The 25,042-nt window shown below is 49.8% G+C and overlaps 1 protein-coding gene and 1 pseudogene across 15 annotated transcripts in view; both read right to left on the bottom strand.

Moving 5' to 3' along the window:
- Positions 1 to 109: 109 nt before the first annotated feature.
- On the bottom strand, positions 110 to 3,304 carry LOC101044706 (uncharacterized; annotated as a pseudogene).
- Positions 3,305 to 3,516: 212 nt separating this feature from the next.
- POU2F2 (POU class 2 homeobox 2) overlaps positions 3,517 to 25,042 on the bottom strand; it is an 84,120-nt gene continuing 62,594 nt past the window's right edge. For 6 of the 15 annotated variants that reach the window (XM_074385607.1, XM_074385606.1, XM_074385605.1 and 3 more), the window contains 10 exons: positions 13,066 to 13,171; positions 12,879 to 12,970; positions 8,495 to 8,656; positions 8,201 to 8,342; positions 7,958 to 8,106; positions 7,700 to 7,876; positions 6,240 to 6,306; positions 4,542 to 4,743; positions 4,340 to 4,413; positions 3,517 to 4,064 (listed from right to left, as the gene is read on the bottom strand). In XM_074385607.1, the coding sequence (XP_074241708.1) occupies positions 3,730 to 4,064; positions 4,340 to 4,413; positions 4,542 to 4,743; positions 6,240 to 6,306; positions 7,700 to 7,876; positions 7,958 to 8,106; positions 8,201 to 8,342; positions 8,495 to 8,656; positions 12,879 to 12,970; positions 13,066 to 13,171 (1,506 nt within the window). In that variant the 3' untranslated portion in view covers positions 3,517 to 3,729. Of the gene's footprint in view, positions 4,414 to 4,541; positions 4,744 to 6,239; positions 6,307 to 7,699; positions 7,877 to 7,957; positions 8,107 to 8,200; positions 8,343 to 8,494; positions 8,657 to 12,878; positions 12,971 to 13,065; positions 13,172 to 25,042 lie in introns of all 15 variants that reach the window. The other 9 variants (XM_074385608.1, XM_074385612.1, XM_010331076.3 and 6 more) reach the window with 5 other exon arrangements.

Here is a 25,042-nt window from a genome sequence, read left to right as displayed (position 1 = left end):
AAAACTCATATCCTTCCCCTCCTCCTGATCACAGCCCCAACTCCTACTGGGGCTTGGGTTCCCCATCCCTACCCGCCCCCCCACCCCGCACTCCCCCCACCCCCCAGAAGAGAACAGAGAGGTGGTTTAGTTACTGGCATCAATTTTTTTTTGGCACAATGAAAAGGCCCACCATTAAGGTAGACCCAGTCTCTGTCCCTCCCTTAAGTAGGAGGTCAGGGTTGGGGAGAAGAGAAATTCAGAGGGCTCCCCACTGCTCCAATCCACTCATCTCTCCTCTCTTTCTAGCCCAGGCCCTCAGCCCCCAACCTTGGACATCTAACCTAGCCCAGAGCCTAGCCTGGGGTTTCCCTCCCCGTCCCCCACATAAAGCTCCCCAGCCCTCGAACTCTCGCTCACACACAGACACACGGACACAGGCTCTGTACAGACCGCAACATAAAAACGATGAGATAGTTTTGTTTCCCGGAGTCGAGGCAGGGGACCCGAGTGGAAGGGACAGATGGGGGTGGGGGGCATGAATTCCCCCATCACCTTCCCAATCCTGGCTCCCTCCAGCCCCCCAGCCCCTTGCCCTGGCTGGCCCCCAGCCAACGATATTTGGTTTCCATTTTTTAACATTAAAGTTCTATGAGGTATTTGGTGCCTTATCTCGAGTCCTGGGGGAGGGGGGCCCAGGGGGAGACCTGGGGCTCACCTGCCCCTCCCTCCCTCCTACCCCCTTCCCAATATTTGGTTTCACAGCTGTAGTTAAAGCTTGGGATTTGGTTATTTTTCCCCCTCCCAGGAATTTTCTTTTTTCTTGTTTTTCTTTTCCCAGTTGTGAGGATTGGATGGGGAGGGTCCCCAGCACCCCGGCTGCACAGGGATCCCTCCACCAATGTCAGGGCTTCTGCCCCATCCCTGGCCCCTGCTCGTCCTCTTCTCTTTGCGCCACTCCCCAACACTGGGGTGTGGCGAGGTCCCAGGTGGTGGGACTTGATGGGGAGGAAGCAGGATCAAGTGGGTGGTGGTTGAGTCCTGGATTTTCTTTCTTTTTTTTCCTTTTTGGTCTAGAATCATAGTTTTTGTTTGAGTCATCTCCACCATGCCTTCCATGCTGCCTGTCTTCTCGGAGGGGATTTTGGTTGTAATTCCTTTCATTTTGCTCTGCTCACATGTCCTTCCTATTTGGTCAGGAGCCCTTGGCCCCCTCTCCACCCTTGGGCTGGGGCCCAAGCCCTCTTGCCAGTCCCTTCTCTCTTCAGGAAATAAACATGGACAAACTCAGAGGTAGGGTAAGGGCAGGGAGTCATTCGGCGGAGATGCTTACATTCCGGCGAGGATGGGTCGCTGAGGTGCCAGACCCCATCGTGCCAGGGGTGGGGGGGTGACTACTCCACCACTGCCCGGACAAGGCACCCGGAGGCCCCTGCAATGGCCAAGTCTCTGCTGCCTCCATGGCCCAGCCCAACAGTTTCATTTCCCAGGTGGGAGAAGGGAGACAAGGAAAAAAGAGAACGCTGAGGCCTGGGGCTCCATCTGCCTCTCCTCAAGAGTGTCCAGGAGAAAGTGGAAGCTGCCCAGGCCGTGGCCCTGCAGTCTCAGGGCTCTCCCTTCCCTCTGTTCCTGCCCAGTGAGGGGCGGGGGCCACACTGCGCTGCCAGGCCCCACCCTGATTTCAATGGCTCGCGTCCTTCACTGCAACACTTTGGTTTGAGGAGAGACACAGAAAGAACAACAATGAGAGAGGAGAGAGGAGAGCAAAGGGAGAGAGAGGAGAGAGGAAGGAGGGAAGGAGAGAGGACAGACAGAAGAGAACCGAAAAAGAAATCAAAGAAGGAATCAAACCACCCGAAAGTTGTTAGTTTTCCTTCGTCCATTCTTTTTGCTTACTCCTTTTTTTCCTTTTTTTTTTAAAGCTTTTTCAGTTGATTGCGGGGGGTAGTTTAGGGCTTTTCACCCCTGTCCCTGACACCCTCTCAGCCCCACCCACCCGCTTCCATCTGCCCTGGCCGAGGGACAGGCTTGCCCCAGCCGCCCCCTCCGGCTTTCCCAAAGACGACGTCCATGAGGTATTTGTGAAGAGAAAGAAGCATCCGTCCTTCTGTCCGCGTTGGGGACCAAGGGCCTGGACCACTGGTGCAGGGGCTTGGCTCCACCTCACGGCTCTATCTTATTCTTGAAGAGTCCTCATCTTCTTTCCCTTTTATATATATATAAATTCTTTTTTTCTAGTTTAAATTTATTGTTTGTTTGGTTTTGTTTTTGTTTTTTGGTTCAAAACTTTGTTGGCCTCCACAATAGCAGGAGGGCAGGGTGGCTCCCAGTGGCGTCTCTCCTCTGTCCGTCATCAGTGGAGATGTGTCCGGGGCTGGGCAAACACAGGGTCCAGCCAAGACTCGTGGAGGTCTCATGGGAGCAGTGGCCACCACCGTGCCTTTTCAGATAGGGACCACAGGCTGTGGCACTGTCCCCACACATGGACCCTGATGGGGATGCCATCTCAAGGAACCCCACCACTGGGGTGTGTGCATGTGTGCATGTGTGGGGAGGAAGAGGCATTCGCCAGTACCAGAGGGGCACGGGATGGGAAAAACGAGGTGAGTTCTCTTTTTGGTTTCTGGTTAATGTCAAAGAACGTGAAGGATCCCACGGATAGGCACTGGAATATGAATTTTCTTTTTTAGGGAAACTGACAGACAGGATGGAAAAAGACAACTGAATGCCCTCAACTAAATGCCTTCATCCCCTCTTGACTGAAACTTCCACCTTCCCATACGCTGGGGAGGGGGTTGATTCCAGAGCAGAGGAGGGTGACAGGGTTGAAGAGGGACTTGTGAGAGCTAGAACTTGGCAAAATGGCCTAGCTCACCCTTCAAAGGGGAAAAGAGGGAGGAAGAGGGGATGAAAAGTCATCCTCAGGCCTTCCCTTGAACTCTCCCCTGGCTGGGGGGAGGGAGGAGGTTAAAGCAAGACCCCCTGCCCAGGTGAGGAGAGCTGGGGGCCAGGGGAGAAGGGGACACATGGTAGGGACACATTCTGTTGAGCACAACGCTAAAAATTCTGTACATCCTTTGGATGAAGCTACTGAATATTTGGTGTAAGGTTGTTCAGGCCCTTTCTCTTTCACCTTCCGGAAAAGAACATTTGGTGGGTGGTGCTGAGCCCCAGCCCATCTGCCCAGACTGTGCCCTGTCTTCACTGGCCCAGGGCTGGGGGCCAGGACTAGGAAGTTGGCATCTTCTCTTTTTCCTTCTGTAGCCCCCACTCGGGGAGGCAGGTTTGGGGGTTGGCCCCACAGCCAGGGCTCGGTGGCAATGAGGTCTGACCTGCTGGAGGCTTCTCCGCCCCTGGCTGGGGTTCTTATTTGGTGTCGTAGCAGTGAGGGTGTGAGCACGCTGAGGTCTGGCTCGCGACTGGTTTTTTGGTTTGTTTGATTTTGTGGGTTTTTTTTTTTTTTTTGGTTTGGTTTGGTTTTTTTTTTTGTTTGTTTTTCACCTCTGGTTCCTTTGGGGCAGCTGGTTTCTGTTGTGATTATTTTTGGTTTTCTCTTTTGTTGGTTAGTTTCTTTCCTTTTTTTTTTTTTTTTTTTTTTTTTTTTGGTTGGTTGGTTTTTTTGGTCTTTCCTCCCTTGTCACTCCTGCTCCGAGGACCCTCTGTGTCCCCACCACTGGCCTTCTTGCCCTCTTCCCAGGCAAGAGACCAAGGCGGGGGTCAGAGGAGTGGGAGGGGAGGCATGGCTGGCCCTCACTCAGGTTTGGACCCTGCCTCGGGCCCCCCCGGACCTCCAGGGGTCTGTGCTGCTGCCTCGCTGCAAGTGGAGGAGGAGGAGGATGAGGATGAAGAGGATGAGGAGGAGAGGCCAGGAGACTTGCTGGAGATGGAGGCTGCCACGGCCGCAGCTGCTGCTGAGACCAAGCCCACGCCAGGCGGGGTGCTGAGCAGGGGCAGCCCAGCATGGTTCAAGAAGAGCGGTGAGGTCACCAGGCCGGGGCTCCCCGGGGTGGCGCCAGCTGCCCCCAGCACCAGGTTCCCGCTGCCATCAAGGCTGGTAAGGGGCAGGGTTCCACCAGAGGCCAGGGCTGGTGGGGAGAGAGAGAGGCTGGGCTGGGGGCACGCTGGGCCAGGGGAGACCTTTGCCTTCCAGCATCCTGCCCAGAGTGCCCCCCATCTCCTCATCGGTCCCACTGACCCCCATCAGCACCCCTCACACCTTCCCCAAAGGTGAGATGGGTATGAAGAGGCGAGCAATGCAGTGAGCAGGGGCGGGATGGCATGGCTGAAGCAGCAATGGCAGAGCTCGAGGCCCCAGAGGATAGGACTGGTGACAATGGGAGTGACATGAGGCAGCACGCACCTTGGATAGTGGCCAAAGGGTTGTTGCTCATGAGGGCTGGACTCAGCCCGGAGCTCAACCCCACCATTGTGCTTCTGCAAGAGGCAAAGCAGAGGCATTAGCAGGGGCAGGGACCTGACAGCATAACTGGGGTATAGCTCCCCACCCCAGAAGCAGCAGCAACCCTGCTTTTCCCCACAGCCTCCCACCTGCACCCACTTACCCTGTGCTGGGGTTCAGGCCCGACAAGCCGATAGCTGAGTGGCTGCCTTGAGGGCTGGGGTTTGTGCTGTTGGTGGTGGCCGGGGGTGGGGGAGTGACAGAGGGGATGGAATTGAGGGGGGGCGCAGCCCCGCCCCCACCCCCACCCCCTCCAGCTGTCCGGCTGGGGTGGAGCGTCCCCACAGCTGAGGATAAGGTAGTAACTGCCAGAGAGAGACAAAGAGATGAGGTCTTCAGCTTCTACTCGTTGCCCACTGAGGAACCTGGGGTTAATTCCTTCTTGTCCTCCCACATAGCTCACGAAGCATCTCCTCAGTCAAAATAGCCTTATACCTCCCTGCTCTCTCTTCCCAGAGCCATTTCCCTGTGCCTCTGCAATGGTGACCCCTATCATAACAATGGAAGTCAGAACAGCTGCTTCCTGCTGAGCCCTGGCACTCTGCACTCCCCGCCCTGAACCACTTTTATACTGACTAAAAATGGGGGTGCCCAGGAGACAAAGCCCTATGGCTCTCTAGGGGCTGGGGAGGGGCAAGGGGTGTCAGGCACATTGCCACAGCTAAGGGATGGGCAACCTGGCAGGGGCTGAGGGCCCAGATTCAGCCAGACTGCTGGGGTAGAAACTCCTGGTTCTGTGTTGTCCTATGGGTGCGCCTGGAGGAGTGCCTTAACCTCTCTGCCCTTCAGATCCCTTGTCTGGAAAATGGGGATAATAGAACCTATCTCATAAAATGAATTTGAGAGTTAAGTCAGTCAATGCAGTTTAGAAAGATCTCAGTACAGTGCCAGGCAAGCACTTACTACTTTATAAATCTCCACTTACTATTTTCTGGCCTGGGGAAGGGCAATATGTTGTTTGTTATGCTAAATATATACTTTAGATGAAATCTCACTCTGTTGCCTAGGCTAGAGTGCAGTGGTATGATCTCAGCTTACTGCAACATCCTTCTCCCAGGTTCAAGCAATTCTCCTGCCTCATCCTCCTGAGCAGCTGGGACTACAGACACAAGGCACCACACTGGCTAATTTTTGTATTTTTAGTAGAGACAGGGTTTCCCATGTTGGCCAGGCTAGTCTTGAACTCCTGACCTCAGGTGATCCACATGCCTCGGCCTCCCAAAGTGCTGGAATTATAGGCATGAGCCACTGCACCTGGCCAATTTTATATTACTCATATATATATATATATATATAATATGTATAGTGTATAACCATATATATAAGCCTGCTGTGTCCCAGGAAGAGGAAGGAGAACTCTGGGTACAAGAGTATGTATGTATGCACATATGTGTGTGTATACGTTATACGTATATACACATACATACACTCTTGCATGTGTGTATTTATATCTTTTGTATGTATTACACATTCATAATAATTTTATAAAAACTGAGGCTCAGAAAGGTAAAATAAGCTCTTGAGTTCACATAGCTTATGAATGACAGAGGCCAGGCACAAAACCCAAGTGCCTCACCTTTTACCACGCCCATGCTTTTCTCATATGAAATTGTGAAGCAGATTAAAGCTGAGTTGCTCCTGCAGAGGAGGGGTGAGTCCTGCCCTCTTCCCACTGTCTCTCCCATTCCCCCACCCACACTCCCCTGGCCCAGTCTTGACACCCAGAGCCACTTGGGAACGTCAGGCTCCAGCCTGTGCCTCATCCTCCCAGTGCCCCCCACCACCTTCTGCCCCCCCTGACCTGTTGTGCTCAGACTGCTGGAAGCTTGGGACAATGGTAAGGTCCCCGCACCCCCTTGGGGTGTGACCTGGGGAGAGAGGAAAGGAGGTATGGTTAGACCACTGTCTGCAAGCAGCCCCTGCGATGCTTCCTGCAGGACCCCACTCCTCTGTGTCAGGATGGGGGCAGGGGGCTTTGGCACAATGCTGTGTTTGTATTATTCCACGTGCCTTCTTCAAACTTGCCCTAGCTGATCCTGAGCCACAAGCAGGAAGGGCTAATTCTCCATTGAAAGCACTCTCTACCTCTCTTCTGACACCGCCCTGCCTGGCTAGTCTCTGCAGGGCTGCGTCCTGTCTGAAGTGACTGCACCGGAAGAGTGGCTGCCCTACATGCTCTTGCTACCGTTGGTTCCACAAAACTAAAACTCTTTTCCCAGGACGAGCCAACACCACTCTTTTACCAGTGGGGTTGGCAAGTGATGCAGGAGAGAATGTTCAAAGTGACCCAGGCAAGGAAAGAGCAGGTCTAAAGTATGAGGCTAAATGGATGCATATATTTGCATCAGGATGTTGAAATGTCATATTACTTGATTTTCTGGGACCATTCACCAGCTTCTTTCTTGGCCACTGCACCTCCAGTCTCACCTTTGTATCAGCCCCAGAAACCTCACAAATGTAACCCTGTCCTTCCCCAGCTTAAAACCCCTCCTTACTTCCACACTACCCATGGTTCAAGTTCCAGCTCTTCACTGTAAAACTTGGGGTACAGGCCCCCACCCCTTCCCCAACCTCATTCATATGAGCTGCAGCACCAACCACACTAAATTTGCACTGGAGTTCCTCAGATTGGGCTGGACACACCCTGGCTTCTAGGCCTTAGTGCACACTGGTCCTGGAAGGCCCTTCGCCTTTTCTGGCTGGCTAATTCTCCCTTGTCCTTTAGAACTCAGTTCAGACAGTGCCTCCTTCATACCACTGGGGGCAGGGGCTCCTCTCTGAAGCATCACAGCCCTTTCCAGGAATGGAAATAAAGGGATGGGATAAAGGATGTCCCAGCTGTGTCTGATACCAAGTGGGCCTATGTGTAGCTGTGGACCTGAGAGGACACTCATGGGTGTAACAGTGTCCCTGAATGGCAAATAAGTGCCTCTCCTTGCCTCTGTGTGGTTGTGAGCCTGTGTGTTTCAACCTGGACCACATCCCTGAACAGACATCCCTCCCCGTGTGGCTATGGCACTGTGATAACTCTGTGTCTGGCTATGTAGGTGTGTATCTAGGGGTGCTTGTATCCCCCACATAAGACCATAGTTCCCTGGAAACTGTCTCCTTGTGTGACTGTGCCTGTCTACATGATGGCCTGACCCTGAGTAGCTCTCTTTGCCTCTGTTCTAGGTTCTGTGGACAACCAGGTAGGGTGGGCTTCACAGAGGTGCCTGTGGAGCTCTGTGGTCTCCCACCCCCTAGAGGGGCTCTTGGTACCATATGGGGGCTGTAGCTGGCCGGCTTCCCCGGGCTGGGCAGCATGGGGGCCGCACTGCAGGGGTTGATGCGTTTCTCCTTCTGGCGCCGGTTGCAGAACCAGACGCGGATCACTTCCTTCTCCATGTGCAGCTGCTCGGCGATCAGCAGGATCTCCTCTGAGGTAGGCTTCTGGTTCTGCAGGCAGAGGGCTCATTAGCCTGGGGCCCACCGCCCGCCACCCCTCAGGTGAGGGCCACCCAGGACGGGGGTCCTCACCGCTAGAAAACTCTTCTCTAAGGCGAAGCGGACGTTTGTCTCAATGCTGGTCCTCTTCTTGCGTCTACGGCCGGGCAGCCCGTCGAAACCCAGACTGGGGCTACTTAGTTGGTTGGGGCTGGGCAGGCTTGAGTCCACAGACATAGTCTCTGTGCCCCGGGGGATATGTGAGCATGAGAGGGCGCCTCCGGTGGCCACCGGCTGCTGCCCGCCCCCCACACAGGAGCCCCAGCCTAATCCCACCTGCGTCGTTGAGCCACTTCTCCAAGAGGGGCTTGAGTTTGCACATGTTCTTGAAGCTCAGGTTGAGGGCCTCAAAGCGGGAAATGGTCGTCTGGCTAAAGTCATTGCCGTAGAGCTTGCCCATGGCCAGGCCCACATCACCCTAAGCCAGTGGGGTGGGTAAGAGGCAGAGGTCAGGGCAGGGCCTTTCGGCACTGGGCCCACTGCGCCCACCGACTGGCCACGCTCCTTGCGGCATCCATCAAGTAGCCATGCCCCCACACCCACTGCCCAGCCTGCAAGGTGGCTCCAGACCTGTGTGAAGCCCAGCTTGATGCGACGTTGCTTGAAGGTGCGGGCGAACTGCTCCAGCTCCTCCAGATCACTGGGCTCCTCGGGGTGGGACGGTGGCTCCAAGCATTTGGGGGGCTGCGGATGCGAGAGGTGCGGGTCGGGCAGCGTAGGGCGGGTCACGGCCTGGTGGGGTTGGCAGGTGGGTGGGATGCAGGGCGGAGGACCAGGACGGGGCTCAGCGATGGGTGCACAGTCCCCCTCCCTCCCTCCTCACCCCTGCATTCTATCCTCTGCCTGCAGACTCCCCTCCACCTTCTTCCACACGCACTGTCAATCCCTTTAAAGGTCCAACTCTGCTGCCCTACATGGGTTTCCTCATTGCTTGGGATTCTGCCTTGTCCCTTCAGGCCTGGGAACTCCCAGAAGGAGCCGCCAGCTTTTTGTGCCAGGGCCCCTTCCCTGGAGCCAAAGGCAGTGATTCATGGTCATCTCAATCAGGGAATCAAGGACTGGCCCTGCCACCAAATCATTGCTTAGCCCAGGCCTCACTTTCCCCCAGTGCAGGATGGGAACAATCACCGCTGCTCTGTCTACCAATGAGGCTGTTGAGAGAATGAGGTTAAAAATGAGTGGGTCATGCAAATCCATGGACTGTACAACACCAAGAGTGAACCCTAATGTCAACTATGAACTTTGGGTAATAGTGATGTGCCATTGTAAGTTCATCATTTGTTACGCTTGTCCCACTCTGGTTAGGGATATAGATAATGCGGGAAGCTGTACCTATGTAGAGAGATATGTGGGATATCTCTGTATCTTCTACTCAGTTTTGTTGTGAATCTAAAACTGCTCTTAAGAAATTAAGTCCTACCGGGCGCGGTGGCTCACGCCTGTAATCCCAGCACTTTGGGAGGCTGAGGCGGGTGGATCACGAGGTCAAGAGATCGAGACCATCCTGGTCAACAAGGTGAAACCCCGTCTCTACTAAAAATACAAAAAATTAGCTGGGCATGGTGGTGCGTGCCTGTAATCCCAGCTACTCAGGAGGCTGAGACAGGAGAATTGCCTGAACCCAGGAGGCAGAGGTTGCGGTGAGCCGAGATCGTGCCATTGCACTCCAGCCTGGGTAACAAGAGCGAAACTCCATCTCAGGAAAAAAAAAAAAAAAGAAATTAAGTCCTAAGCAATGAGTAAACTGCAAATAAACTGAAAATTAAAAAAAAAAAATGGACTGAGAGGGCAATTAGGGAGATTTACAAAAAAGCAACAGTTCTATCTGGGATGCTTCATGGCCCTAAAAATAAGAGATCTGAAGCAGGTGGTGGTTGTAGGGATGTCTTGTCACCCAGGTCCTTGATCCATTATTCTCCAAAATGCTGGGGCCAGATGTTTAGGACTTTTTCTATTTTGTTTTTGCTTTTTGTTTTTTTTGTTTTAAGATGGAGTTTCACTCTTGTTGCCCAAGCTGGGGTACAATGGCGTGATCTCGGCTTACCGCAACCTCCGCCTCCTGGGTTCAAGTGATTCTTCTGCCTCAGCCTCCTGAATAGCTGGGATTACAGGCATTGCCACCATGCCCAGCTAATTTTGTATTTTTAGTAGAGACAGGCTTTCTCCATGTTGGTCAGGCTGGTCTCAAACTCCTGACCTCAGGTGATCTGCCCACCTCAGCCTCCCAAAGTGCTGGGATTACAGGTGTGAGCCACTGCGCCCGGCCTTTTCTTTTCTTTTTAAAACTGTATAAATTTGGGCTGGGCGCGGTGGCTCATGCCTGTAATCCCAGCACTTTGGGAGGCCGAGGCGGGTGGATCACGAGGTCAAGAGATCGAGACCATCCTGGTCAACATGGTGAAACCCCGTCTCTACCAAAAATACAAAAAATTAGCCGGGCATGGTGGCGTGTGCCTGTAATCCCAGCTACTCAGGAGGCTGAGGCAGGAGAATTGCCTGAACCCAGGAGGCGGAGGTTGCAGTGAGCCGATATCGCACCATTGCACCCCAGCCTGGGTAACAAGAGCGAAACTCTGTCTCAAAAAAAAAAAAACAAAAAACAAAAAACAAAACAAAAAAAAAAACTGTATAAATTTAAGGCCAGCCTTAAGCCAGGTACAGTGACTCATGCCTGTAATCCCAGTACTTTTGGAAGCCAAGGTGGGAGGATTGCTTGAGCACAGGAATTTGAGACCATCCTGGGCAACATAGTGAAACCCTCTCTCTACAAAAATTTTAAAAATTAGCTGAGCATGTGGGGCATGCCTGTAGTACTAGCTACTCAGGGGGGCTAGGGACCGCTTCGCTTGAGCCCAGGAGGCTGAGGCTGCAGTAAGCTGTGATTGTACCACTATACTCCAGCCTGAGTAACAGAGTGAGACCCTGTCTCAAACAAAAACAAAAAAAAAATTTAAAGGGGTACAAGTGCACTTTTGTTACACAAATGTATTGTGTAGTGATGAAGCCTGGGCTTTTAGTATATCCATCACCCAAACAGTGTACATTGTACCCATTAAGTAATTTATCATCATCAACCCACTCTCCCCTCTCTTAGGTTTTGTTGTTTTTGTTGTTTTACAGAACAGGTCTCACTATGTTGCCCAGGCTGGCCTCAAACTCTTGGGCTCAAGTGATCCTCTTGCCTCACGTTCACAAGTAGCTGAGACTATAGGCATGCACCACTGTGCTTGTTTCAGTTTTCAGAAAGCCTACATAGGTAGCCAGGAGTGGTGGCTCATGCCTGTAATCCCAGCACTTTAGAAGGCTGAGGCAGGTGGATCACCTGAAGTCAGGAGTTCGAGACCAGCCTGGCCAACATGGTGAAACCCTGTCTCTACTAAAAATACAAAACTTAGCTGGATGTGGTGGCACATGCCTGTAATCCCAATGACATGGGAGGCTAAGGCAGGAGAATTGAACCCATAAGGTGGACGCTGCAGTGAGCCGAGATAAAGCCACTGGACTACAACCTGGGCAACATAGCGAGACTCCATTTCAAAAGAAAGAAAGAAAGAAAGAAAGAAAACCTATATAGGATGTATATCATAGATAATGTAGCCTGCCTCCCACCCACACCAGAATCAAGGATGTTACTCCATAATCAGATATGGTAGTTAACAGTTTTGCAGCAGCAAAAATGCCACACCAAGGGGGACAAAGAAAAGTCATACATTGCCTTATGTCATGGCAGGACAGATTTTGCAGCCAAGTGAGTTCTCATACCAATGGTGCAAGAACAACTTGACTTTCAGAGCGTTTGGGATTTCAGAACTGCAGCTAAGACCTGTATTAGTCTCTAATCTTTTCAGTCAGTCCTTCTTAAATAGTTCATATATTTTTTTTAAAGGGCTATAAAAAATAGGTAGAAAAAAACTTTGAAATTTGTAAAAGGTAGTGAAAATTATTATTAAAGTCTAGAACTCAGGCAGTAAACTGAAAGGCCTTGGGGTCCAGGCACCAAGATGGCCTGGAAAGCTGACCCCCTCTAAGGGGCCTTTGCTCCTGCCAGTGGCCAGGGAAACTGCTCACTGCACCAAGCCACCACATAGACATGGGTACAGTCTTGCCAGATCTTCTGGTTTATCAAGAGGAGCTGGAAATCTGGTGCCTTCTGGGAATTTAGTTGACAATGGCCAAATAAAACAGACCTGTGGGCCTTGTTTTCAGTCTCCAGTCTGGGAAGTGGATGTGAAATATCACCTAATGAATCCCTTGTTCAGAGAACCCTCCATTGCAGTGCTAGAAGAGGCCCGAGGCATTTGTAACCTAAAGGCTCAGGACCCCCTGCAATTTTTCATGTTTTTGCACTTGAGCATTTTGGGGGAATAGGGATCAGATCTAAATCTTTCATCATATTCTCAAAGGAGCCCATATACCTGAAAGGGTTAAGAACCACTCATCGCCGGGCGTGGTGGCTCAAGCCTGTAATCCCAGCACTTTGGGAGGCCGAGGCGGGTGGATCACAAGGTCAAGAGATCGAGACCATCCCGGTCAACATGATGAAACCCCGTCTCTACTAAAGATACAAAACATTAGCTGGGCATGGTGGCGCGTGCCTGTAATCCCAGCTACTCAGGAGGTTGAGGCAGGAGAATTGCCTGAACCCAGGAGGCAGAGGTTGCGGTGAGCCGAGATCACGCCATTGCACTCCAGCCTGGGTAAGAGGAGTGAAACTTCGTCTCAAAAAAAAAAAAAAAAAAAAAAAAAGAACCACTCATCTGGGCCAGCTCTTCTCATTCTATAGAAGAGGCTGACCCAGACAGGGTGAGAGGCTTGCCTGAGGTCTCATAGCAAATCACTGGCAGAGTGTGGCTAGGTCAATTGGAGAGGTGACTCTCACTCCCCACCCTCATTTACCCAGCTTTCATCAGGCTTGCTGCTGGCCTGGCCTGGTCCAGTCAGTGGACAGTCTCACCTGTGTGGGAAGCCCGGCCCGGGGCTGGGAGGTCAGAAGAGCTCCCTGGGTTTGCTGAGGTAGCTGGAATAGATTTGGTGTCGGTAGCAGGCCTGGAGAACAAGGGGAAATGTACAGGGTGAGGGGAGGGGAAAGTGAGAAAGTTCTGTGGAGGTGTCAGGGAGGCCATCTGGGGTGGGGGCCTTACCTGGCTGGCTCTGCTGGGCCTGCGGCAGCAGGAACTGAGCAGGTGGCTGGAGGTGGTGGCCTGGCACAAGCACCAGCTGCTGGAGCTGGAGGAGCTGCTGAATGTCCTGGCAGGGAGGGGGGTGGACAGAAAGACAGCCTGAGTCCTAGCCAGGTTCCATCCTCTCTGCATCACCTGAACCCTGAGAGACTAAAATCAGGAAGCTACTCCACATGGCCATCTGGCACTGGGCAGTGAGATATGCCACTCAGTCTCTAAACAGCATCCCTGAGCTAAAGGGCACCCAGAGGCTTCTCTCTGCTGTGGGGTACCAGAGGGTCCCAACTAGGCAGTCCTGGGAGGGCTCACTCTTTATTTACCTTTTCTTTCTTGATGAAGTATTTGCCTTGTCTTAACATTTCCACAGAACAAACAGAATCACTTAAAAATATAAGCCAGGCCGGGTGTGGTGATGCATGACTGTAATCCCTGTACTTTGGGAGGCCAAGGCGGGCAGATCACCTGAGGCCAGTAGTTTAAGACCAGCCTCGCCAACATGGTGAAACCTCGTCTCTACTAAAAATACAAAATTAGATGGGTGTAGTGGTGCATGGCTGTAGTCCCAGCTACTCTGGAGGCTGAGGTAGGAGAATTGTTTCAAATCGGGAGGCAGAGGTTGCAGTGAGCCGAGATCACACCCCTGCACTCCAACCTGAGTCACAGAGTGAGACTCTGTCTCAAAAAAATAAATACACATAATCAGTGAGAGAGCTGGTTCAGAGAGAGAACAACCTGTGCGATTCTAATGGTTGAAGTTTGGGGAGAAAAGCCTGAAAAGGGACACCAGGGAGCTTCTGGGGGTTGGCCACATTGTTTCTAGATCTGGGTGCCAGTTCCATGGGAGTGTTCATAGCTGTATACCTATGATTTGTGCACTTTTATATATTTATATTTTAATAAAAATATGTTTTAAGAGTTGGGTGGCGGAGGTGCAAAAAATATGTTTTAAGACAGGGCCAGACACAGTGGTGTGTGCCTATAATCCCAGCACCATGGGTGGTTGAGGCAGGAGGACTGCTTGAGGCCAAGAGTTCAATACCAACCTGGGCAACAAAGTGGGACCCCCCCCCACCTCAAAAAAAAAATCCTTGTTTGCATAGCAGTGAGTAAAAAATAAAGTAAAATAAAGGGAAAAAAGCAAAATGAGGTAGGGAAAGATGGAGAGGAAAAAAATCCAATCCTCCCCCCACCAAAAATGAAGAGTTTAGATGAAATCCTATTTGCCAGTAGGACTGGCAAAATGTTGGTACCAATTGAGCTTGGTGAAGAGTATGTGGGGTTCTTGACATCATGCTCTCTACTTTTACGTTTAAACATTTCCAAAAGAAAAAGCAAAACTGCCTTACAGACACAGTCCAATGGCTTCTCATAGCTCTCAACAACACAAACAAAACCCCTCACCTTCCTACAGGTCCATTTATACTGGGGCCTGTGCTCATCTTCCTGCTCATCTCCCACCGCCCTCTCCCACCATGGCTATGCTCCAGCCCTTCAGCCCTTTTTCCGTTTTTTTTTTTTTCCAAATGCACCAAGCTTGTTCCTGCCTCAGGTCCTTTACACGTGCTGTTCCCTCTATTGGGCGTTCTACTTCTGACACTTATGCCTGGGTCCTAACACAAAGTCACCCTCTCAGAGGTGCCCTCTTTGACCATCCAGTCTATACCAGCCAGCCTCTTGGCTTCCCCTTATCAGCCCATTTCATCTCCCTCACAAGGCTTATCACCATCTCTAGGCATTGCTCTTCCTGTTTACCCATTCATGGCCTGCCCCTCTCACTGGAACATCAGGACCATGACAGTGTGATCTTAACTGTTTCAGTCACTGCTATATCGTCAGCACCTACAACAGCACCTGGCACCCAGTAGGTGTTCCATATAGCTGCATTAATAAACCAAGACTGATGCTTCATCATTTACTTGGCAAATTTTATGTAGAGTTGAAACCTGTAACATGTTACTTACAATTTTTTCCTTCTGGGAAATTGTGGGTGTTGGCACATGCCCCTCAATTCTTGCCAATGCTATTATTATTTCAAAGACCAATTTGATGTGCCAGGAAGTGAACAAACTGGGAAAATATATAAGCAATTCAACAGAAGGAGTTCATTTCTTTAATATACTGTACAGTGATTTTGAAAGTAACTATATAATTACTTTATATAGTTATAAAAAGAAGAAGAAAAATAACGATTACAAATCCATAGGAAAAAAACTGACAACCCAGTAGTAACGTGGCTGACAGGTCTGGAGAGTGTTCACTGAAATAAATGTGAACAACTCTGGACAGAAATACACTGAGACTCACTTGCAATAAGATAAACACGACTGCAGTTGCACTGAGATATCATTTTTACCTCTCAGATCACCAAAGATAAAAATAGTGTGTAATATTACATTGGAGAGTGTGGGAAAACACACATTCTTGTATATGCTGGTGAGAAGGTGATTTGGCAATGTCTATCAAAATTACAATTGCACACAGCCTTCAACTCTACCATTCCACTGCTAGAAATTTATCTATTCTCACACTTGTGCAAAATGATCTCTCTAGAAGGCTTCTCCTAGCAGCAAGTGGCATTCTAGCAAAAGAGTAGAAGGTAGCTGAGCGTGCAGCAAGAGACGACAGGTTGAATGAATGAGAATAGAGCTCTACAGTGGATTACTATGCAGTCATCAACAAGAATGATGAGTCACTTTGTATCCTGATATGGAACAATCTGCAGGATGCCCTGTTGAGTGGAAAGTTCAAGAGGCAGAACAGAGGGTATGATGATGCTACTGTTTTTTGTGTAAAAAAAAAAAAAAAAAGTATATCTCGATATTTGCTTGGGTATGCATAGTTGATGTCTGGAAAACTAAACCAGAAGGCCATATTACAAATCCATCCATACCTCTGGGATTTGAAACACGTATCTGGTCTGAGTAAATAAAATATCCCAGTGTCCCACCCCCACCCACCCAAAGTCACTGCTGATCAACATCCCTGCTTTTCCAACCATTTGACAACTCAAAGCCATTCCCTGAACCCCTGGGGGTGCCTCTGCTTTTTCTGTGTATGGCAGTGGACTGGGTACTCCTGTGCTCCTGACCTTTCTCTTGCTGCTAATCATCTCAGAATCCAACTTAAGGGGTTCTGAAGTCCTAGCACTCTATCCTGTGAAACCATGTTCACCCTGCCTTTCCTTTCCCAGCTACCCCGGCCCAATAACACCTCCGTGGTCACCTCCCTCCAGATGTGGATCAACTGTGAAGCGGGCAACACATATGCTTCAGGGCCCCCCATTTAGTGAACGCTTTTCAAGGTCCCATACCTAATTTTGGTTTCAAACGTTGTCGTTTACTTTCAAAGGGACTCCAAATTGCATAATCTTTCAGCCCCACAAAACGGGACCCACCTGCCCTGTGCTGCACATCTCCCAAGGCAATGCATTTGCTTATGAGTATTTTTCCTCTGCTAGACTGAAACTCTAGCAGCCCAGAGGCACGTCTTACTCTTCTTGTATCCCTAACCCATGTTGGAACCTGGTAAGCCCCCATTAAATGCCCACTGAATTGAAGCTAATGAATAAGACCAGAAATCAAGTCTTATTATCAGAATTTTTCTGATTTCCTATAACCTGTAACTTGTTGATTAAAGTATCTGTTAACTCCTGTTCCTCCCTAGCATGACTCTCAGTGAAAATTCCCCTTTCCTCCAGAAGCCTAGAGAGGTATCTGTAGGTTTCATTCTGAATCAGCAGAGAGAGGAAATAATGGGGAAAGAGCACCCCAATTTGCAGAAGGTCTCATGGTGAGAAAGTCTGATGAGAAATATTTAACCACATCCCTGTCCAGTTTCTCAGACCAGAGACTTAGGGGTCAGCCTTGATCCCACCTTCCCTTCCTCCCCTCATCCACCCAATTCATCTGCAAGTCCTCCCAGTTCCCTCTACAACTCTTCCTGTCCACAGTCACTGTCCTGGTCCAAACCACCATCTTTCTACCCCAGACAATTCATTCGCCCCAAGCAGACAGAGAGGGGTCTAAAACAATAGAGTTCTAAATTTTTTTGTGTGCCCTGAATTCTTCAGCATCTGAAAGCAAAACCAAAACCAAAACAAAACAAGGAAAAACTCTGTCACCCTCTTCTCAGAGTTAAAAACACAAAACATAAGATACAAGACTTATCCTTCCTTCCTTCCTTCCTTCCTTCCTTCCCTTCCTTTCCTCCCTTCCTTCCTTCCCTCCCTCCATCCCTCCCTCCTTCCTTCCCTCCCTCCCTCCTTCCTTCCCTCCCTCCCTCTTCTCTCTCTCTCTCCTTCTTTTATTTGAGATGAGATGGAGTATCGCTGTGTCACCCAGGCTGGAGTACAGTGTAGAGTGACTCAATCTCAGCTTTAGGTTCAAGCGATTCTCCTACCTCAGCCTTCCAAGTAGCTAGGATTACAGGTGTGCCCACCATGCCCAGCTAATTTTTATATTTTTAGTAGAGATGGGGTTTTACCATATTGGCTAGGCTGGTCCTAACTCCCAACCTCAGGTGATCCACCCACTTCATCCTCTCCAAGTGCTGGAGTTAAAGGTGTGAGCCACCGCACCCAGCCAGATATATAGAATTCAAATGAAATCAATCACATAGAATTACAGACATCATCACTAGGGACTCCAAAGGGAGAGAGAAGGGAAAGGGTTGAAAAACTTCCTAATGGGTACTATCAGGGTGATGGGAACAATTATGCCCCAAACCTCAGTATCATGCAATATAAGCTTTGTAACATACCTGCACATATATCTCTGAATCTAAAATAAAAAAACTGGCTGGGCACAGTGGCTCACGCCTGTAATCTCAGCAGTTTGGGAGGCTGAGATGGGAGAATCTTTTGAGCCGATGAGTTTGAGACAGCCTGGGTAAGATGGAAAGACCCTGTCTCTACAAGAAGAAGAAGAAAAGTTAGCTAGGCATGGTGGTGCATTCCTGTGGTCCCAGCTACTCAGGATGCTGAGGTAGGAGGATCCCTTGAACCCAGGAATTTGAGGTGGCAGTGAGCTATGATCACACCATGGCACTGCAGCCTAGGCAACAAAGGGAGACACCCATCTCCAAAAAACAAAATAAAATAAAATAAAAATTAATTAAAATTTCGCAGGGTGTGGTGGCTCATTTCTGCAATCCCAGCACTTTGGGAGGCCAAGACAGACAGATCACTTGAGGCCAGGAGTTTGAGACCAGCCTGGCCAACATGGTAAACCCCTGTCTCTACCAAAAAACACAGAAAAAAATTAGTGTGGTGGCGGGTGCCTGTAGTTGCAGCTACTCAGGAGGCTGAGGAAGGCGAATCACTCAAACCCAGGAGGCAGAGGTTGTAGTGAGCTGAGATCATGCCACTGCACTCCGGCTTGAGCAACAGAGTGAGGCTCTGTCTGAAAAAAATTAATTAATTAATTAAAATTAAAAGAAAATATAGTCATCAAACATTTTTTGAGCTGTCGTATAATAATTTATGGTTTTCTTTCTTAGCACATTAAGTAACAAGATCCAGCAGTAGATCTGAGGACTACTGTAATTTCAAAAGAAATGATGAGTAAAAACAGTATTTTGAGAGATCTGCAACAACTATAAGAGAATTTGGAAATCTGCATTCTCTCGGTGACAAAGTCTGAGAACTGCTAATACTACTGTGGTCTGTTGTCTATATTCATGATAGAGGGACGTGCCACGGTTTGGTCAGAAGATAGTAAAAACTGAGATGTAATTTTTTTCTCATCCAAGTTCGTGGAGTCTGACTTCTATGCATAGACTTTTCAAGGGGTGGTCTGCAGACTCAAAGTCCCTGTTCTAAAACATAAGTCAAGCCACACAGCCTCCACTGACTTTCATCACATTTGTGGTACGATCCAGCTCCAAGCCATCTTGCCTCTCCTTCCTTGCCTCACATGACTCTCACTCCCTCTGATCCAGCCCCACTGGTCTCCTTCCTGTTACCGAACCCACAAATAAGTCACCACCTCAGTACCTTTGCTATACCCTTTCTAGATTTGCACAGAGCTAGTCCCTCCTCATTATTCAAGTCTCCACTAAATGCCCCCACTCCTTGGAGAGGTCTTCTCTGGCCACACACTCTGATGAAGTCTTCCTTTTCTTTCAACACTCTCTAGTACACTCTTCTGTTTCCTTCATAGTAATTATCTGCTTCCTGCCTGTCTCCCCAACTACAGCAGATGGCAGCTCCATGAGGGCACAGACTTGTCTACCTCATTCCCCACTATATCCTCACCCAGAAAGGCTCTTGGGCATGGTGATGTTCACTAAATATTTGCTGACTAAAGGAATGAAAGAAGGGGAGAAAGACGGTGGGGCATGGTGGCTCACACCTGTAGTCCCAGCACTTTGGGAGGCTGAGGCAGGTAAATTGCTTGAGCCCAGGAATTTGAGACCAGCCTGGGCAACATGATGGAGTCTCTACAAAAAAATCCAGGCCTCTCTTTACCTCCAGTAATATTAAAAAAAAAAAAAAAAATCCAGGCATGGTGGAATGTGCCTGTAGTCCCAGCTACTTGGGAGACTGAGGCAGAAGGATGGCCTGAGTCTGGGAGGTCGAGGCTGCAGTGAGCCATGGTCATGCCACTGCACTCCAGCCTGGGTGGCACAGCAAGACCCTGTCTCAAAACAAAGGGGAAAAAAAAAGAAAGAAAGAAAGGAGAGAAGATAAGATTCTGGTGTGAACAGAACATTAAGCTGGCTCAGAACTGGGGTAAGCCGGTAGGAGGTGCCATTTCTCCATAATCTAGAGGTAGCATGGCCATCCGAAGCCACTTGGGGGCATGTTACATCCAAGTCAGAGAGTGAAGAAGTTACAGCAAGTGGAGACAAGCCAGAGAAAAGACCCTGGCCAGCATATTTCGTGGATCAACTACTCTGTCCCTGAGCTTTGAGGAAGCCTAGCACAGAGAGCTAGCATGCCCATGAAAGCTAAGAAGGGATGGTAACGATTTTTGCTCGTTGCTGTATTTTGATCACCCTCCCAGTGCAGGAATACATTTACAATGAATGAATGAGGTGAAACCACAAGATAGACTGGCAGTACTCTGCCATAGCTGGGACTCTGGCCATGACTGGGGGCAGAAAGATTGATATGTGGATTACAGGATACATGGGTGATCTGCCCATTTTCCCATCTGGGCTCAGTTCCACCTGGTGGGGGAAGAGAAAGCCATGACAATGAACCTGAGGGACGCTGGGCCCCAGAGCCGGCGACGGCTGCAATGACCCAGATGCTGCACCTCACTTCAGTGCACAGGGCAGATGGCCCATCCTCCATGGCCTCTCGCACCCCTCTTAGGGGCCCCCACACAAGCTCTGGCAGCCACCATGACATATCAGGGATGGCAAAGGAGTTGACATTCCTTTGCCAATCCTGATATGGCAAATTGTGACCAGTTCTGGACTTCCCCTCTCTAAGACAAGTTAAGTCCAGAGTAGGGGAGAACAGGAAAGAGTTGGGTCTGGGAACTATGTAAACTATATCGTGATAGATTGTGTTCAAAATGAGGAGGGGAGGATGGATGGGGAAAAGGAAGATGGTCAACAAATACAGAGTTTCAGTGAGATAATTGGAATACATTCTGGTGTTCTACTGCACAGTGACTACTGTTAATAATGTACTGTATATTTCAAAACATCAAAGAGAGAGTTTTTTTGTTTGTTTTGGGCCAGGCTCCTGGACTCCAAGGCCCTGTGTATGCACTGACCACACACCTCCAGGTGGGCAGTTTTATTGGCCTGGTACCCACTGCCCCTTCAACTTCTTCAAGCAACAGAACCCATCTCTTTGGGGGTTACACTTTCCCACCCTCATATCATGAGGACCAGGTACGGCTGACCTTGCCTTCTCTGGGGTTGAGGGCAAGGACTCAAACCTAGCCAGGGGACATGTTTTTGTTTGTTTGTTTGTTTGTTTGTTTTTGAGACAGAGTCTCACTCTGTTGCCCAGGCTACAGTGCAGTGGCACAATCTTGGCTCACTGCAGCTTCCACCTCCTGGGTTCAAGCAATTCTCTTGCCTCAGCCACCTGAGTAGCTAGGATTACATGTGCCCGCCACCATGCCCGGCTAATTTCTGTATCTTTAGTAGAGACAGGGTTTCCCCATTTTGGTCAGACTCATCTTAAACTCCTGATTTCAAGTGATCTGCCCACCTCTGCCTCCCAGAGTGCTGGGATTACAGGCATGAGCCACGCCACTTGGCCCAGGGGATGCATTTTATCTCCCTGGGTAGGGTAGCTACAAGTCTGGAAATGCTGACACCCATTTGCCTGCCCTGGAATGAAACAGGGAGACAGACCCATGGAGCTGGGCCTGGTATTTCAGCCCAGGCCTTTTCAGTTATCTGAGCCAAATACTCCTGAGTCTTGTTCAGCTACCTGGACTTGAGCTTTGGCTCCTCCCTCCCAGCTCATCCTTGCCTATTTGTGCCTCCACAGCCAGCCTTGCTTTCTCACTTTGCACTTGCCATTCCCACGGCCTGGAAGCCCTTTCCCAGCAAACTCCTCCCCATGCCCCTGAGTCTTTCTGAAAGCCTGGACAGATGTGGGTCCTGATTCCCTCAGACATACATCCATTTCTTTTCCCACATTCCCATCACACTCAGTAGGTTTCTTTGAGAAACTTTCATTCGCTAGGTCCTAGCAGCCTAAAAGATTTTGTCAAGCTTTTGGCAATGGTCCTATTAGGAAAATACCGATTTTCCCCCCTACTCTCCAATACGAAATGTTGTTTTAACTGTTAATGTAAGTTTTCCACCAATGCCTACCCCTACCCCACACATTCTAAAATACTTCCCTGGAGAGGTATCTTCCCTACCCTTGATTGAAAATCTGCTGCAAAACATCCCTCATTGATTCAGTAAACATCCACCCCCTCAGTAGAAGGGATCACACTGAGCAATGGACAGACAAATTGCAAAACTGTATTATAATTGCCCCTTCATCTGTACAAGCTAGAAGATTGCAGGGAAGGATCCTGCCAAATGGTTTAACTGGCATTTCTTTGGAAGCTGACATCAGAGGGATGGAAGGGGGACTTTTCCTTGGTATTTTATACAATTTTAAAGGGATAGCATTTATGAGTGTTTTTGACTGTCTTTTCTGGGCTTCTTAGTATCTTCCAAGTGAAACATTTCTTAGTAGCTCACTGATGTGCTTGTTCCACTTCAGGAAAGGGAGCCCCTCAGGGACAAGGATGGCTGTGACTCATTCCTAAGTCTTCAGCTTCCTGCCATGGCCCAACACATAGGAGGCCAGGAAACGTTTGTGAAATGACTGCAGGAACAGAGCTGACCAGGCACAAGCAGTGGACTGGGGAGTAAAGGGCATGAGATGTGGGCTGGGGAGAGCCATCCAAGCTGAGGAGCTGGCGTGGGCTAGAGCAGTGGGCAGGAAAGTCAGGAAGAGCTGGTCCCTCTGCAGCCTGGGTCCAGCATGGTTCCCATAGGAGGTGTTGTTGTAGAAATCATGTCAAAGGGCAACTCAGTTTGTGAGAAAGAATTCCCAGAAAAGAAACTTGGCCCAGCTTTGTACTTGTTGAGGACAACGAAGGAAAGATCAGAGCTGAGGAAAGCTGGGGAGGGAGGAGTGAAAGGAAAGGACTTGGTAGAGAGGGTTTTAAGGAGACCTTAACAATCAGGGCCTGGGCTGGACGGCAGGTGGTGGAGGCTCAGCCTGCTGCTGCTGGGTCCCTGGGGAGCTGGGGAGGTGGCTCTAGGAGTTCATAGACAGGAATGTCTGTGGCTCACAGAGGTGGTGGCCTGGCTGGGTCTGTGCTAGGCTGCCCTGTTCCGCCTTCTATCCTCTAGTCTTTGTTCCTTCAACTGATATTTCCTCAGGTATATTCAGGCACAGCTGGCGGGAGGGAAGTCATCATGACTTCCTAGAGGTGTGGACCCCTGGGCTGGGGCTTAGATGAAGAGGAACTGTCCAGGTAAAGGAACAGAACAGACTTCCAGGGAAAAGAGAACAAGAGCAGGGCTACTGAGATGCGAAAGAGCCCAGCCCCAGTGAGGAGCCCCAAGCCCTTGGCGTTGCTCAGTAAAGGGCTGTCTATGCTACGAGGCAAATGGAACACCTGCTGCTGGAGTCTCTGGTGACTAGGGTGGGAGGGGCTAGAAACCATGTTCCGTGAAGAACAGCTAAAAGCAGCAGCCACAGATTATGTAGTTAGAGCCCTGGCCACAGCAGGCCGCTCTGCCACTCCTGCTCACAGCATGATCTGGGGCAGGTCACTTGCCCCTCAGAGCCTCAGCTGTGGGGAGGATTCATGGGTGCAAAGAGGCCATCACTGGCAGGTGCCTGGAACAAAGGCAGCACCCAACAGACTAAGTTACTGTTACTGTGGAGAGCCAGGTACTGAAAGGCTACGTCTGGGCCAAGTACTGTGGCTCATGCCTATAATCTCAGCACTTTGAGAGGCCAAAGCAGGCAGATTGCTTGAGCTCAGGAGTTCAAGATTAGCCTGGGCAATATGGCAAAGCCCCATCTCTACAAAAAATATGTATATATAAAAAATTAGCTGGATATGGTAACATGCACTTGTAGTCCAAGCTACTTGGAAGGCTGAGGTGGAAGGATCATTTGAGCCCAAAAACGTTGAGACTGCCATAGTCATGCCACTGCACTTCAGACTGGGCAACAAAGCAAGACCTCGTTTCAAAAGAAAAAAAAGGCTACATCTGCAAGAGCCATCACGGAGCAGTAGGTCCAGTTTACAGAGTGTCTTCACAGAACCAGGCCCAGTGTAAGGAAGCTCTAAGGAGGCAGGTATCAGTTCAGTGTTAAAAAAAAGTCCCAAATGGGAGCATTGGTCAATAATGAAATGGGCCCATCTCAGGGAGTGAACTGTATCAAGGCAACAGCCTCACCAGGGCTGGACAGCTCCCTGCGTGGACAGCACCTGCTATCTAGGGTTCTGTGGAAGCGGGTGGATGGAGTGAGAGAACAGCTTTTTATAGAGCAGTCACTAAAAGAAACGCTAGGCTAAGCCAAGTTAAACAGGTAGCTTTACTGTAGGGCTTCCTAGGTCCTTCACTGCCCTGAAACTTTGCCACAACTCTAATGCTTATAGAAACCATACAGACAACATGAATGGGTGACATGGGAAGGGGTGGATGGAAGTGGGCTGGGAGACAGCTGCCCTTTGGAAGAGGAAGCCTACTCAGCTCCCACTCAGCTCCCCTCAATGTCCTTAAGGGAACTCTATTGGCCACTGTTACAGGTTAAATTGTGTCCCCAAAAAGATATGTGGAAGTCCTCACTCCTGGTACCTCTAAATATGACCTTATTTGGAAATAGGGTTGCAGCTATAATCAAGTTAAAATTAGGTCATCGGGGTGGGCCCTAATCTAATGATCAGTGTCCCTAGAAGAAAGAAAAATTTGAATACAGAGACAGATGCACACAGAGAGAAGATGACCATGTGACAATGGAGGAGGCAGAGATCGGAGTAAGCCGTCTACTAAGGCATTGAACACCAAGAATTGACAGCACCATTGGAATCCAGGGAGGCAAAGAGGGATTCTCCCTGGGAGCCTTCAAAGAGAGCACGGCCCTGCCGACACCTTGAGTTTGGACCTGTGGTCAGAGACAATATGTTTCTGTTGTCTTAAGCCACCCAGTTTGTGGCATTTTGTTATGGTAGCCCTAGGAATCTGAGACAGCCACTAATTCATGATGAACTATGGACCAGCAAGCTCCAGAGGGAGAGGATGCAGAACCTCTTAACTCATAGATCATGGGCCCCTTTTTGAAAGAGCATCTTGTTGGATGAGCCAGGGGACACAATGAAGGTAGGGCACTCATTCTTATTCTCAACCTTTTGTTTTGTACCAATCACAGAGGTGACTCCTGGTTTCCTTACCTGTAAGTTGAGGACAACAATCTCAATCTCCCAGGAAGCTGTGAACTCCTAGC

The sequence above is a fragment of the Saimiri boliviensis genome, chromosome 14 (assembly GCF_048565385.1).
Source record: "Saimiri boliviensis isolate mSaiBol1 chromosome 14, mSaiBol1.pri, whole genome shotgun sequence".
NCBI lineage: Eukaryota > Metazoa > Chordata > Mammalia > Primates > Cebidae > Saimiri > Saimiri boliviensis.
This window is presented reverse-complemented; position numbering and strand designations above follow the sequence as displayed.